This window comes from Chenopodium album, chromosome 27, assembly GCF_948465745.1.
Source record: "Chenopodium album chromosome 27, dcCheAlbu1.1, whole genome shotgun sequence".
Classification (NCBI taxonomy): Eukaryota; Viridiplantae; Streptophyta; class Magnoliopsida; order Caryophyllales; family Amaranthaceae; genus Chenopodium; species Chenopodium album.
In genome coordinates this window covers 20,713,580-20,730,206 of record NC_137860.1, presented here as the reverse complement: position 1 = coordinate 20,730,206, position 16,627 = coordinate 20,713,580, and the positions used below count along the sequence as shown (strand labels likewise).

Below are 16,627 nucleotides of genomic sequence, written 5' to 3'. Positions count from 1 at the left end.
GAAGCTCCTGACTCGGCTACCAGGTGCTCCCAAACCTGTAGCCTATGAATCTCGTGATGGATTCGCTGAATCCCCCTTTGTGGAGGAAACAGCAAACATGCGCATTCCCACAAAGCTAAGCATCCCCTCTTTTGCAAAGATGTACGATGGGACCACTGACCCTCAAGATCATGTGGCTCAGTACAAGCAGAAAATGTGGCAATTATCAATACCGTGGGAACTGATTGAACCCACCATGTGCAAGTCCTTTGGCGCTACCTTATCAGGACCTGCACTCCAATGGCTTATTAATTTGAAGCCAGGTACCATCGCCAGCTTCTCCAGTTTAGTGAACAAATTCTACCAGCAATTCGCCACTAGCCGAGAGCTAGATAAGCAGAGCAGTGACCTGTATCGGATCGTTCAGAAGCAAAACGAGACGAGCCGGCAGTACTGGGACAGGTTCAATCGGGAAATGGTCAGCATCAAAAATGGTGACCACTCAACTGCTATTGAAGCTTTCCGAAAGGGTCTCAATTACTGATCCAGGTTATATTATGAGCTGACAAGGTACCAGTGTTCCTCATTCGAAGAAGTCAGAACCAGAGCAATGGCTGAAGTCCGTGTAGAAGAGGACGAGCATACCAGAAGCTGGGTCGAAAGGAGACCGTCAGGGTATACGGGGAACTAGTCTTTCAACAATCAGAACCCCGGAACCAGGCAAAGTAGCTGGCAGCCAAGGCGCAGCAATGTCAACAACATATCTAAACCAGGAGCAGGTGAAGGCTCCAGCAGGCCAGCGATAGAGTACCACCCAGATGTCAGCTCGTATGGTTTCGACACCGATGTAGTAGGGATAGTAAACGCCCTCAAAGATATTGGGCCACCTGTTAGATGGCCCAGGAAGAGTGATAAGCCTGAACATCAGAAAGACAAATCAAAGTGGTGTGAATACCACGGAGATCATGGGCATAGGATTGACGAATGTAACAGTCTCAAGAGAGAAGTAGCCTGGCTACTCAAGAAAGGATATCTAAAAGACCTCCTCGGGAAAAAAGGAACGGGACCTGAAATCAAGCGAGAAGCCCAGTCAGGACCGCCAGCTTCACCAACCCCAGGTGTCGTGATTCAAGCAATATCAGGAGGATCTAGCATCAGCGGCTTGACCTATTCCAGTGTGAAGCGTATCTCAAGAATTGGTACGTCAACATCCAGAATCCCCCAAACCTATCCAAGTAGCGAAGAAAAGAAGCTAGATGATATGGCAGTCGTATTCGATGAGAGCAGGTTCAACGAGCCCGAGCACCATGATTGCTTGGTGATTTCCCTCCATGTGGGTCATTGCAAGATGAAGAGAGTACTAGTAGATAATGGAAGCTTAGCCAATATAATTTTCAAAGATGCCTTAGATCAAGCCGGTTTCAAGGAGTCAGATATCATCAAGAGGTCTACAGTACTAGTTGGGTTCAATGGCGAACCTATGAATTCCTTAGGAGAAATCCAGCTTCCAACGCTGCTCAAAGGGGTTAATATGATGCACAAGTTCTACGTGATAGGCTGCAAGACTGCCTACAATGTGATAATAGGAACCCTGTGGATCCATAAAATGAAAGCCATTCCATCAACCTATCACCAACTGCTCAAATTCCCAAGCCCATGGGGGGCAACAGTAGTCGAAGGGGATAGGAGGCAAGTACGAGAATGCTACCAGCTTGCCCTGAAACCTCATGGCCCCACCATCTAGCAATTATAAAAAAATCCAGCACCCAAGCGTCCAGATGAGTTGCAATTAGATGAAGTTGTGCTGGATGAATCAAAGCCGGAGCAGAAAATCAAGATTGGCGCTGCATTGGCAGCAGAACAGAAAGATGCTATCATTAAGTGCCTCAAAGAGAATTCAGATTGCTTCGCATGGTCACATCAAGATATGAAAGGAATCAGCCCTGAGATAATTACACACAAGCTAAACGTGGATCCCACTGTCAGACCAGTAAAGCAGAAGAGAAGAAAATTCGCTCCGGAACGCAACCAGATCATTAATGAAGAAGTCCAGAAGTTGCTAGATACTGGGAAGATAAGGGAAGTCAAATATCCAGATTAGTTAGCTAACGTGGTTGTTGTCAGCAAGAAGAATGGAACCTGGAGGGTCTGCATTGACAACACAAATTTAAACAAAGCATGCCCTAAAGACCCGTTCTCTCTCCCTCATATAGATTCAATGGTAGACGCTACAGCTGGCCACGAGCTCCTCACTTTCATGGACGCATATTCCGGCTACAACCAGATACTGATGCACCCGGAGGACCAAGAGAAGACAGCTTTCATGACAGATAAAGGAATATACTGCTACAAAGTAATGTCGTTCGGTCTGAAGAATGCAGGTTCAACCTATCAGCGGCTAGTTAACAGAATGTTTAAAGACCAGCTGGGGGACACCATGAAAGTCTACATCGACGACATGTTAGTCAAGTCCAAGCAAGCAGCTGATCATGTGAGTCATCTAGAAGAAGCCTTCAGCATCCTCCGGAAGTACAAGATGAAGCTGAACCCATCCAAATGCTCGTTCGGAGTAGCTGCAGGTAAGTTCCTGGGCTATATAGTCACTCAGCGAGGAATCGAAGCTAGGCCAGACCAGGTACGCGCTGTAATTGATATTCAATCACCAAGAAACCTGAAAGAAGTACAAAAATTAACAGGTAGAGTAGCTGCATTAAATAGGTTTATCTCGAGATCATCAGATAAATGTCACTTATTTTATAACGTCCTTAAGAAAAATAAAGGTTTTACTTGGTCTGATGATCACGAGAAGGCCCTACAGGACCTCAAACACTATTTAATGACGCCACCATTGTTGTCTAAACCTGCTGATGGAGAGTCTTTGCAGCTTTACCTCACAGTCAGCACCCAAGCTGTTAGTGTTGTCCTAGCAAGGGAAGCTGAAAGTCAGCAGTTACCTGTTTATTATGTTAGTAAAACTCTCCTCAGTGCTGAAACCAGATACTCCTCTCTTGAAAAGCTGGTATTAGCACTGATTGTAGCTAGCAGGAAACTTCGCCATTATTTTGAAACTCACCCCATAGTGGTGAAAACTAGCTACCCTGTGAAGGCTGTTTTGCGCAGATCAGAGTTAACAAGTCGAATGAGCAAATGGGCAATCGAGCTTAGTGGATTAGGCATCACATATGAACCAAGAACATCCATCAAATCACAAGCACTAGCCGACTTTGTGGCTGACTTCAGCCCTGATCTTTAACAACAGGCAGCCTTAGAATCTGAGCAAATTAACCAAATCCTAAACCCAGGTACCTGGACACTTTATGTTGATGGTTCTTCTAACTTTCGAGGTGCAGGTCTTGGCGTAGTGCTGAAGTCACCACAGGGGGACATGATGGTACAAGCTATTTGCTGTAATTTTAAAGCTACTAACAATAAAGTAGAGTATGAAGCTTTGATTGCAGGTATGAATCTTGCGAAGGACCTAGGTGTCACCAATCAACAAGTGTTCTGCGACTCCCTCTTAGTAGCAAGCCAGATGAATGGTGAATTCACAGCCAAAGACTCCAAAATGGTTTTGTACCTAGACTTCGCTAAATCCTTAGCAACCAAGTTCCCAACTTTCACCATAAAGCAAAAACCTAGGGATAGAAACACGCAAGCAGATGCCCTAGCCAACTTGGGATCAGCCTTAGGAAAATCCAAACTCTCTTCCATCCCTCTCATCCATTTCCTGTCGTGGATACAGCCAGCCCACCACCTAAACCTAGCATTCCAGAACCTGTAAAACTAGATCCAGACAACCTGGAAACGTCCATTCCTGCTCAAAGCCAAACCATTAAGGTTGAACCAGAGGAACCCAACTTTATTGCACCTATTATCAACCCAACCAGTTGGATGCAGCCTATACTTGACTATTTGGAGCGTGACATACAACCTGAAAACAAAACAGAAGCAAGGGCACTAAGGTTTAAAGCTAGCAGATACACGGTCACATAAGGTGTCCTATTCAAAAAATCCACCAAAGATATCCTGCAGCGCTGCATAAAGGAAGATGGCTACGAGCAGATCTTGAAAGATTTCCACGATGGGGAGTGCGGAGCCCATTCAGCTGGACGAACCCTATCCAACAGGATACTAGCACATGGATACTATTGGCCAAGCCTGCGAGAAGACGCTCATAGGTATGTACGCAAATGCGATAGCTGTCAGCAACATTCAGGTATCACTCACAAACTCTCTATGCCTTTGCATCCCACTCTAACACCTTGGCCATTCATGAGGTGGGGTATGGATATAGTAGGTAAACTACTTGTTGCACCAGGCCAAAAGGTCTACATGTTAGCTCTAACAGATTATTTTTCTAAGTGGATTGAAGCAGATGCGTTCCAGCAAGTCAAAGACAAAGAAGTTATCAATTTTATCTGGACTAACATAATCTGCAGGTTTGGAGTACCATCTGAAATAGTGTGCGACAACGGGTCCCAGTTCATAAGCGCCCCAACCAGAAATTTTTGTGACAAATGGAATATCACGTTGGTCACCTCGACGCCTAGGTACCCTCAAGCAAACGGGCAAGCTGAATCTAGCAATAAGGTCATCATCGGATCCTTGAAAAAGAAGCTGAAAGATAAGAAGGGTAAATGGGCAGAAGAGTTACCAAGAATCCTTTGGGCCAATAGAACCACACCTAGAACCGCAACGGGCCAGACACCTTTCTCGTTAGTCTACGAATGTGAAGCCGTGCTACCCACAGAAATCACCACCCCAACAGCTAGATACGGCTTGATGACACCAGAGCGCAACAACAAAGAGCTGTCACATGACCTAGATACCGTAGAGGAACGAAGAGACCTAGCATACATAAGGATGGCCACCTACCAACAGATGGTAGCTAGAAGCTTCAACAAGAATGTTAGATCAAGGATGTTCAAGGTAGGAGATTGGGTCTTGAGGAAAGTCTTCCAAAATACCCAAGAGCTCAACGCAGGTAAGCTGGGGGCAACCTGGGAAGGCCCATATCAAATCATAGAAGTCATCGGCAAAGGGGCCTACAGGTTAGCTACCACAAGCGGTAAGCTGGTACCCAGAAGCTGGAATGCAGCGCACCTGAAACTTTATCACTTCTAGAATTTTCATTTGTAAAAAAAAAAAAAAAAAACGTTTGTACATATTCTTTTTCTTAGCTCCAAAAACGTTCAGTACTAACTTAAGCATCGGAGGGTCGTTGGTGGCAACACCAACGGTCAGCTCTAACCTGTTGATATGCAGTGAACAAAACAATACAAGCAGGTACCTAAAAGGAACCTGGAAAGCAGCAGGTTAACACAAGAAGCAAGAGTAACCTCATAACTCTTATCTTTGTTCATTTAATTCTTACAATTGGTACTGACCTAAGCATTAGAGGGCCGTTGGCTATGCCAACGGCCACCTCTAACCCTTGTGATACAGGAACAACTTCAATGGACAAAGCAACGATGGGCCTAAGCGCCAGACACCGCAGATTCACAAAGCCAAAGGAAATACCAAGCATTGTCACAAGTCAAAGAAATCAAAGCAAAGCTAAGGTACCATAGAATCATCCAAAGAAAAATTAATGTTCAAAGGTTCTTAGCAAAAAGATGATCCAAAGTTTAAACCTCCGTTTCCACAAACGAAGTAAAACAAAAGCCCTAGAAAACTAAAGATTATTCTGATAACAAAGCTAAAAGTACTTAGAAAGCTGGGAACGCTATGAACTAAGCATCAGGCATCTGTTCATCTTCAACCCTCTTGGGAGGAGACACAACATGATGACCTAGAGAAGACTCAGCAGTAGATTTTGTAGCCTCAGGTTCCCCAGGATCAGCCTCCTCAGATACCAAATCCTTGATATAACCAACAGATAGGTAGTCATCAACCAACTGACGAAGCCTTTGAGTACCTGCATCACCTTCAAATTTCTTCAGCAAAAAGCCATTAGCCATATAAGCCTTAATCTTCAAAGTAACCTCAGCTTCTTTGTCCTTGAGATCATCCTCAAGTCTAACCACCCTTTTATACAAATCACTCACTTCTTTGTCCTTCTCCTTCAGCTGTAGGTCCTTAGCCTTCAAAGCCTCCTCTTTCTTTTTCACCTCTTCTTCAAACTGCTTCTGCTTGCTCTCCAGTAGGGAGTTAGCATCATCCACCTTCTTCTGGGCTGCATCTGCTTTAAGCTGCAGTTCCTTCCTAGCTTTATCAGATTCGTAGAACTTCCTCTCCAAGCCATCAAAATGGTACCTAGAATACAGGATGTTTTGGAAACCCTGTCAACAATCACAACATGCTAGGTCAACACAAAACCTAACAGAAAGTAAGTGAAACTCAGCCTGAGCAAAGAGCAAACCTATAAAACCAGTTGGGCCCCATCACTAGAGCCAAAGAACCTCCCAGGTTAGCCAAACGCTTAACTGCTGCTGGAAATAAGAGCTTCTAAACATCAGGCCAGATCTTGTTATTAGAACCCTCTTCAGCTAGGAAGTCAGGAGGAAGACTGACATCATAGGTGTTTGGGATGATCACAGCTTCAAAAGGACCAGTAGTGGACCTAGTACGATGAATCTTAGTAGCCTCCCTGTTAGATAGAGTCCTGGAAGGGCTGTCCTCAGCCTGATGGACAGTAGTATCAATGGAACCTCCCAGTGACTCTACCTCTCTTCCTCTTCACACGCTGAAGTGACTCTTCACGTGACATAATGCCAGCCTTTCCTATTAAAAACAAATAAGCAAATACCCTTAGCACACCACTCAAAGAGTTACACAATTAATAAAGCCAAAAAAAATGAACCGTACCTGAAGTCATAGTAGCACTAGTGGTAGTAGCAGAGGGAATAGAGTGAGTACCAACAACCTTCTCAGGAACAGATTGAGTCCCTAAAGTCCTCTCAGGAACCTGGTACAGTAGGTTCACAGTAGATTCTGAACCGTCCTCTAGTTTGATGATATCCAAACGCAGATCTGAAAAGAAAACACCAATTCAAAACACTTAGTTAATATACCTCACTCCAGAACCCATCACACTTAGGACAAAGAGTTTACCTTTGTGTCAGCCACTCCTAATCCACCTTCCAGATTCCCCTAGAGAATCCTTTAGCACAAAGAAAAACCTCGATTTCCTTTACCAGTCTTTGGTTTCATATCCAAGGAAGGGGGGAGGGTTGTATGAGGCTCTCTTGTATATAGTGACCCTGTCAAGGTCTTTCTTTCTCAACTCATAACACCTCACGAAGTCAGCAGCAGTCACCCTAGTCTCCCATTTAGCAGTGGCCTCATTCACAATTGCTATCAAATTCCAAACCGCAGGCATAAGTGGCCCAGGGCTCAAGTCAAATGTTTCAAGAATCTGCCTAGCCAAGTGAGAGAAAGGGTAGGTAAAACCATGTCTAAAGGGGTATTCATAGAACACAATGTTATCATCATTGCAAAATTGTGGCCTATCATCTGGTCCAGGCACAACGAACACAGCAGATTCAGGGAACCAAGCTGTTGCTTTCAGCTCCGCCAAATCGGCCTCTGTAATTTTGCTAGCTTTGTCCTCATCAGCTTTCCCCATCTTATTTTGGTTCACTCTCAAGTTCATATTCGTATGTCTATGGCATTTTTTCTTAGCAACATGCTTAATTTTTACCATAATTGAAAACAAATTTCGCAAGAAAAATTGAGAAAACAACAAAATTGAGAAAAGAGAAACTCAATTACTTACCAGGACAGAGGAAATTGGTGAAGTTTGACTTCCCTACAATAGGATCCAAGCTTAAATTATGCTGCCTCTTCGTTGATCTGATTCCCCCAATTTTCGCAAAAGAAAACCCTAGATTTTCTAAGATTATGTTTATCGTGAGAGGAGAAGTGGTTGGAAGATTCTTGTTTATCTATTTATAATGCATTAATGAGTCTAATGGCTTGAATTTATCTTTTCAAAGAGTTTTTATCTTTTGCAACGGATTAAAGGTTATCTTTGGGATAATAAATTGAATTTTTATCTTTTCTAAAAAAAATGCAAATTCTTTGAAGCTTGCCTCATAGAAGTCACTAGAACATCTAAGAGACAAGCTGGGGGCAAACTTTTATGCTAAAATTTTCACCTGTAAATTCATATGTTCTACAGGTAGTCAGGTTGCAAGTTACAAGTCAAACGAAGCACAGGTTCTCTATAGCTATGAAGCTGATGTCTAATAATCAAGTAAGCTGTGAGCAGCCTTGAACAATATTCTCCAGAATCTTCAAGTCAAGCCTTTACCCGAGGAATAGGAGCCATTTTCTACAACCTAGCCATTGGAGAAGACCAGTACAAATTGAAGAGCCTTTGACCAGGAAATATGGAGAAAAAGGAGGAATCACTCCAGCCCTCAACCCCGTGATTCTAGGAGCAGTAAAAGAGTGCCGTTAAGGGGATCTTAGAAGGCTGACCAAGCATATAAAAGAAGGAACTATCATATGGAAAGGCATCACAAATAATATAGCCTTAGTTATCAAATATTATCGAAGACTTATTGTTCTAGTGATTAAATTGCAACCTATATTGTAACCTGTAAACCTTGATTATCTAGTGGATTGGTGGACTCATAGGCACCCGCAGTTTTTACCCTTATTCCGGGGGTTTTCTGAGTCACCATCTCTTGTGTCTTCTCCCCCTTTTCCCTTTTTCGTTCTTGTGGATTCCAATCCAGCTAATTTCATCATTTTAATCTAGCTGTAGTTATCGCAACCCAGGTCGAACCTGGTGATCAGTTTTTTGACCAAAACAATCATCATATCAATTTCAGAATTTATGGTTCATCTTTGATTTTATATAACTGAATTGTCAAAGCAGTAAGTGTAGGATTCGAAAATCTCAACTATTGGTTCTAAATACTTAGATTATGAAAGAAGATAGCCAGCGATAATGTTGCTAGAAATTTGATAATTGAATCACATTTCCCTAAAATTATGTAGCTTTTAGGGTCTTATTTTATAATTGAGTGAAATTCGGTTGCTAATGCATTGCACAACCCTTTAGCACTTTTGCCCTTTGGTTTTGATATGCTATTTCTACAATGTTTCTCGAGTTCTTTAAGTTTCTATTGTGACATTGTTATTGTTATAATTTGAGCTAAAACTATTGTCATTGTTAAACCAATGTTTGATTCAAGAATGTGTTTTTGCTGTGTTTTGTTGAAGTTGAACCCTTTTGAAAGATTTTGAATTGATTTGCATGTTGATTTTTCTTTCAAAGGTTGTTACACTGGTTTGCCTTTTGGCTTCAATTTCGATATCCTGTTGTGAAGAAAAATATTGATTTACCAAATTCCAGTCTAGACTTTGGCTGTATGTGAACGTTGTTTGCGGATCTTATTAAGCTGTTTGGAACGTTGGTTATATTTATCCAGGTTGAATTTGTGGATTTCAACTGAAATTATGTATCTTCCTACATAAAAGACTCTGGAGTAGCATGAATGTCAATGTTAATCCCATGCCTACCGAAGGTGGCAGGTAGAGCTGTCAATTCGGGTAAATGGGTCGGGTTTGAGTCGGGTTTGTGTGTGTCGGGTCATCTCGGGTCAGGTCAATACGGGTTAATGTCAGGACTTATGTGGGTCGGGTTCGGGTTGGGTCATGCTTGAGTCGGGTCACGTTTGGTCATAAATCTTTTCGGGTTCGGGTCGGGTTTAGGTCGGGTCAATAAAAGGTCGGGTTACATTCGGGTCGGGTGAAAAACAAGTCGGGTTAAATTCGGGTTTTTACGGGTTTAAATGAGTTAGGGTCGTGTTCGGGTTCGAGTCGGGTTCGGTTCAAGTCAATTATTTTCGAGTTATAATCAGGTCGGGTCATTATCGGGTTTGAGTCGGGTTCGGTTCAAGTCAATAATTTACAGGACATAATCAAGTCGGGTCATTTCCAAGTCGGGTCATTATCGGGTTTGAGTCGGGTTCTATTCAAGTCAATAATTTACGGGTTATAATAATCAAGTCGGGTCATGTTCGAATTCAGGTATCAAATATTGGATTAATAAGGTTTAAGTTTGATATCAGGTCGGATCATATTGGGTCCACTTACATTTTTTTTAATTTTTTAAATTTATTTAAAACTCCATATTAAATTACGTAATTTAAAACATTTTCTAAAAAAAAATATTAAACAGAAAAGTGAATAATAAAATTTGAATTCCCTTTAAAAAACTAATAATAATACTAAAAAAAAAAAAAGATAAGTCAAGTAAGATGATAAAGACCTGCTATTGTCTGGGTCCCGTGTATTTTTTATTTTTTTGTTTAATTTTTTTTTTTGGCTGCTGTCCAGTTCAGTTTTTCTTTGACGAGGATTATGTAAGAGATAAGTCAAGTAAGATGAGAAAGTCCACTTTTGTTTTATAATTGGAATCCATGTTAATAAATTGAAAAAAAGCATGAAACTCAATAGTCAATACGGAGTACTCTTTTTATCCTAAAAATTCCTAAATCCTAAAATTCGGGTTAGTAATAGGTCGAGTTTAAATTCGGGTCAGGTCAATAACAAGTCACGTTGAATTTGGGTCGGGTCAATATATAACAAGTCGGGTTGATTTCGGGTCGGGTTTAAATTCGAGTCGAGTTAGGAACAGGTCAGGTTGAACTCGGGTCGGGTTAGTAACAGGTCGGGTTGAATTCGGGTTTTGACGGGTTAAATCGCGTTTGGGTCATTCTCGAGTTCGAGTCGGATTCGGTTCAGGTCAATAATTTACGGGTCACATTCGGGTCGGGTCCTCTCTAGGTCGGTTCGGGTCTCAAATACTCGGGTCTAGGATTGGTTTCAGGTCGGGTTCGGGTCACCAATTTTTTCGGGTTCAGACGGGTTAGGGTTCGGGTCAGGTTAGGGTCGGTATTTCGGGTCGGGTCAACTTTTGACAGCTCTAATGGCAGGGATATCAGTTCAGTTCAGCTCCTAATTTCCTTCTCTTATAAATATATTCATTTCAGCTCAGCTCAGTTCAGCTGAGTTCAGTCAATTAGAATAGGCCCTTACACACTCACCTCAATTACCTTGCAATAACAGAGATGTTATTCTATTTAACTAATTGATTTAGAATGCAACAATTTGCTGCTGCACAATTGATTATATCCAGTACAATTATAGTAGCCCCTTTTTTGTGGTCTATTATATACATAGATGGAAAATTAATGGGAAACTACCTTATATACATAGTGACTCACCAAGTCGGAAATCCTGGATCCGCCACTGTTTCTTTGGGCTATATTTTCAGATAATTAGTCTCTACAACTGGCTAACTTCCAGACAGGCCCTAGCCTATAGCTCTACAGATATCGTTTTTGCTATCAAAAAGTTTAAGTGACTTCAGGAAAGAAAAAATCTCAAAAAGATGTCAATAATGAATGAATGGGTAGTGAAGGAAGGAAGCAAGTATATGGGGTTTACTAAGTATGAAGTACTGTATATAGTTTCTTATACAAGGAACTTAAGTTTATTACAACCTAATAACCAATTTGAAAAACTATTGACTACAGCTCCTAAATTTGAACTTATCTTAATGATAAATTATGGTACAGATCAGATTACATAACATCAAGTTTTGATTTTTTGTTGATGATTTTTTTTTTTTTTTTTTTTTTTGTTTTTTCTGCTCGTGTATGATTTTTATAGTCAGAAACTTTTGAGGTTTCGCTTTCGTTGTCAAGCTTGCAGTTATAATCTTGGTTTCCCTATAATGGTGTCAGAGTGGCAGCTTGTAAATATGTACAAGTTGATGGTAAGTGGTGACGATGGGTATGTAGTTAACTAGTTTTATATTTGCTATAAGTTTACCTTAATTGAGGCATATATACTATGTACTTCCATTTTCTTATTTGAGTAGAAAGTCAATATACAATTGCGGCTGATTGAGTATGAGTTTGACCAGATAACGTTAGTTTCCGCTGTAACTTGTTTATCTCTTTGTAGTTATCTAGAAACTATGTTTGTCAAAGTACAACTGCCTTGGAATGTGATCATCCCTTGTGAGCATATGGATGTCAAAGGATTGATGCTGCAGAAGTCGGTCATACTTCGGTTGATGGAAGATTTTGCAGCCAAGAAGGCAACAAAGTAGCTTGGCTATCTGCTTGCGGTCACAACTCTGGACAACATAGGAGAGGGAAGAGTCAGGCAGCAATCTGGGGATGTTCTTTTTCCTGTTACCTTCAGCTGTCTCACTTTTAAGATTTTCCGCGGAGAGGTTTTGGAAGGAACTGTCCACAAGGTCTTGAGGCATGGGGTGTTCTTGAGATCTGGACCCGTTGAGACCATATTTCTCTCTGCTCAGAAGATGCCTAGCTATCAACATGTTCCCGGTGAAAATCCTATGTTCATAAGTGAGAAGCAGACAAAGATCGAGAAAGATGTGGTGGTGCGCTTTTGTGTCATCGGGACTAAGTGGGTGGAGACTGAAAGGGAATTTCAGGCTGTGGTTGGTTTGGAGGGAGACTTTCTTGGACCTGTCTGATCTTTTAACTTGTTGCATGCTCGGTAAATCCTAAAATATGAATCTAATGTTTGCTAACTTATTTTCTAACTGTAGTAGGATGTATATATTTGGTGTTACATGTTAGAAATTACAATTACCGAAAATTAGAAAACAAATTACAATGAAAATACAAAATAGAATAGGACGAGATTAATCTCTGTCCTTAGGATAATATTAGCCCCCTACTAAGATGCTGATGGGAATTCCTACGCTAATTTACCCTCAGGATTATCCTATTTCTTAGAATGAAAACACAGCATAATTTTTCACTCTCCATGGACATGTTTTTGGGAAGAACGTTTTTGAATGAATATGAAAAACTGATAGTCTTTTAATGCCAATGAAACAATTATATAGAGATAAGCATGGCAGTTATTTTTTCCCAAAAAAATAACTGCCTCCCTATATTATCCGAAAATTAAAACAAAAATATTAATTAATTGGCACATGTTAGTCATAATTAATTAAGTGCTAAGTGCTAGTCTATGATTAGTAAATATTTTGATAAATATACTACTAATCATCTACTAACAAGCTCATGATCAAGCCCACACAAAAAGGCTCAAAAATCATAATACACATAGTACACACTAGTTAATAAACAAGACCAACCTTTCATATTCTTTCCATGTGGGACAATGCTCCCACAAAAACTTACTTATTGAAGACTATATACAACATTACACCATTAACTGTTGCATGATTGTACTTGGTTCAAACCATTGATTTCGGAAGTATTAGGGTAATGCACTGTGGATTGTTATTAATCCTGCCGATGGGCTGTATGCTTGTATGTAAGCATTGTTAAAGACGTGTAGAATTTCAGCTTGGAGTTTGCTTTCATATTGTCTTTTTATTGCTTAGTCTTGAAAGAGGTTCCTGTCTTTGGACTGCTATGCCTGTCAGGTCTCGGCAGGGAACAGGTCTCTTGAATTACAATGCAGGAAGGAGTTCCTTGCAAAATTGTGTAGCAAAGTACGAGTATACAATACAGTGATCTCAATTCACAAATTCACAAATATTATTTTTGTTTTGTGATCATTAAATCATTAGCTTAGAAGGTTTTATCACTTTTACCCGATATACAAAGAAAACTAGTTATTTTCTAGAATGCTAAAGACAACAGATGAAAATTTACCCAATATTGGATGAAATTGAGTCACCTAAATTTGATGACTTTAATATGACGGTTATGATTTTGTTTGAGGAATGATGAATATACGAAAAATTTTATCAAACTTTTTGGTACTTGCGAAATATCAAATTTTATTTTGGTAGTTATCACATTTATTTTTTAAGAAAATACCACATTTCTTGGCAGTTTCTTGAAGGGTAATTTAGGAAAGTAATATCGCCCAAGACCCGTTTCAATTTTTATTTTCATATTACAGACATAAATAACGAGGGGAAAAAAGGAAAATAATAAATTTTGTTTTTTCCTTAAAATTTTTTTTTGTGATTTTTTTTTTTTTAATTTATACCAGGGAGCCTATGCGCACATCGCGGTACAACTAGCCATCATGGGGAGTTATGTATTTAAACCTCATACATACTTTTAGTTCGCGTTGAATTATAGTTGTATTTGGTTGATCAATAGAGATTATAATTTTATATATTTTATTGTATAAACATGTTTTGTGTTACGATTTTTATTTTTTATTTTTTTTATTTTTAAGATGAATATATAATAACTCGTCAATGTATTACTCGGTACTATATAAAAAGGCAATCAAACCTATTACATCATTCCATAACTATATTGTAGGGAATATTTCAAACATCCCAAACTTGAACCCCACTATAATCATACACTTTACATGGTGACGTTCAAAGGGAAAAAAGCTAGAGTAAAATAGTTGCCAACAAGTTTTAGGAACTTGTAAACCGTTCACAGGGTGAAGGTTACACCCCTTCACAATCCTAGAGATCGCTAACTCCATAGTAGTCCGAAACCATGACGGGATATTCGAGGATGAAGGTACGAATCCAACCTAAAAGATATTGAACCTGCCCTAAAATAGGCCTCTACTTTATTCTTGTCATATTCATGAGCGCTTTCTAACTAACATGTAATCATTATATTAACCCTAAACCTGTTTAATCTATGTTGGTTGATTGTTAATGCACGAACAAATCTATTATTGGCGATCACTTATATTAAAATCATATTAGCCTAAACAAATTATTAATTATCTTATTAAGCGTGATTTCAAGTACAAATTCTCTTTAAACTTGCATAAAAGGCGTGACCAAGCAATAACAACAATAGATATCAAGCAACATAATAATATTTATAATTATAGACACAACAAATCATCATCATTATAATCTCAATAAAGCATAATAATATTAGCAAGATCCTAGGCATGATACTAACTTGATGTTGGGTTTTGATGAGTCCGATTCATCGCGAAAAATAAAACCCAAGCCAAGATAACAATCACAATTAATATAATCAAAAGACATAATTAACAAGAATTAAGGAAAGACGAAATTACCCTTGTAGCGTGCTTCGCTCGTCCCCCGAGCTCTTACTTGAGAAAGCTTAGGTCTCGCAACGAGCGAAAACCTAACGAGGGGAAAAACTAGGTCATTGACTAATCCTCCCTAAGCCAAAAAAAAATTTATAATAACTTAACAAACCTAAATACAAGTAAATAGGTAAATCAAGGGTTGAACCACTAAGAATGGGGGGATGCTTGCTATGGCCAAAGTTAAGCTACTTTGAAAGGTAAAATGGTAACGTAGATTATCTAAATCAACTAATCAAAAATCAATATATCAAGGCACTAGGGATTTAGGATCCACATGTACTTGCAATGGACACACAAACTAATCGGGTTGGAGATTGATTGCTTCGAGCAATGCGAGGGAAGATAGACAATGCAATCAAAAGAGCTTGATAAGCTATATCCTAGAGGTCTAGCTAGCGCCAACTACGAAAGACTCTAACAAGATCGTCACTAACCATGCTCAATCGACAAATGTGAGCTACAAATCAATGGTCCGTATCAATGTAGGCACACAATGCAATCTAGTATGACAATTAAAGTTAGCTACTCTTTAACTAATCACACACATGCACAAAATTAATCAACCAATTTAATCACAATGCTAACTCAATCAAAAACCCTCAATTAGCTATGATCCATCAATTATACATGATTCACCATATCCCTACCAAGTAAACTACTCACAATTCATGGAAGAAATCAAGATCAAAACTAAGCAAATCAACAAATTCATCATCATCTATCATTTCAATCAAACTAAATTCAGTCAACTAATCAATAAACTTGAACAATCAACAAACAATTGAAATTAAAAGCTAAAGATTGCATTGAAGTAAAGGAAATCGTTACAAACTTGCTTCAAATCAAAGGAAATGTGCTTAGAATCATCAATCATCAACCATGAATTTCTCTCTTTAAAAACAAGTGTTTCTCTCTCTAAAATCTGATCTAAAACTATCTCTAATTACTTCTCTAATGATTCTCTCTCTAAAAATAGAAGAAAAATCTATATATAGTAAAACTAACAAAGATAAATTAGTTAGATCGCCCAAAGAAGACCACGCGGCCGCGCAAAGGAGGGTACGGAACAGAGACCTCAAGGCGTGCGACCGCGCCACCAGACCGCGTGGCCGCGCAGGTGTCGAGCGCGCCCGCGCCTAGGAGCAGGGCAGATTCCTTCTTCTTCTCTTTGATGCTCCTCGTGCACTCCACTTGGTGTGCTTGATGGACACGGAACATGGCAGGTTCAAAAGGCTTCTATGGTGGGTCAACACCAAGATTGGTGCCCCCACGGCTTGAATGCACGACCTAAGGAGACTTGGAACTTGCTCATCTCCATACTTGGGCTTCAAATGGAAGACTCTTAGCATTCCAATCATTGCAAAACCCGAGAAGGAACCTCGGGAGTCCTTAGACTACGATCCTAACCTGAAAATGAAAGAAAAAAAACAAATAAAAGGGAAAATGGCAAAATAAACCAAGAAATACATGTGTAGGGAATATTTCAAGCATCATGACCCCAAACTTGAACCCCACTGTGATCATACACTAAAGTACGGTGGCGTTTCAAAGGGAAAGACAAAGAGCAAAAAGAGTCGCCAACAAGTTTTAGGAACTTGTAAACCCAAAAGACAATCCAAAAGGA

At 39.9% G+C, this 16,627-nt stretch overlaps 1 protein-coding gene and 1 pseudogene across 1 annotated transcript; both read left to right on the top strand.

Annotated features, from left to right (window-relative positions):
- Positions 1-589: 589 nt before the first annotated feature.
- Positions 590-2,080, top strand: LOC145619757 (uncharacterized). The gene is made up of 3 exons (XM_081674454.1): positions 590-654; positions 700-1,672; positions 1,799-2,080. The coding sequence occupies exons 1-3, from the start codon at positions 590-592 to the stop codon at positions 2,078-2,080; spliced, it is 1,320 nt and encodes a 439-aa protein (XP_081530580.1).
- A 9,281-nt stretch (positions 2,081-11,361) lies between these two features.
- Positions 11,362-12,461, top strand: LOC145621496 (DNA-directed RNA polymerase V subunit 7 pseudogene; annotated as a pseudogene).
- The last annotated feature ends 4,166 nt before the right edge of the window (positions 12,462-16,627 follow it).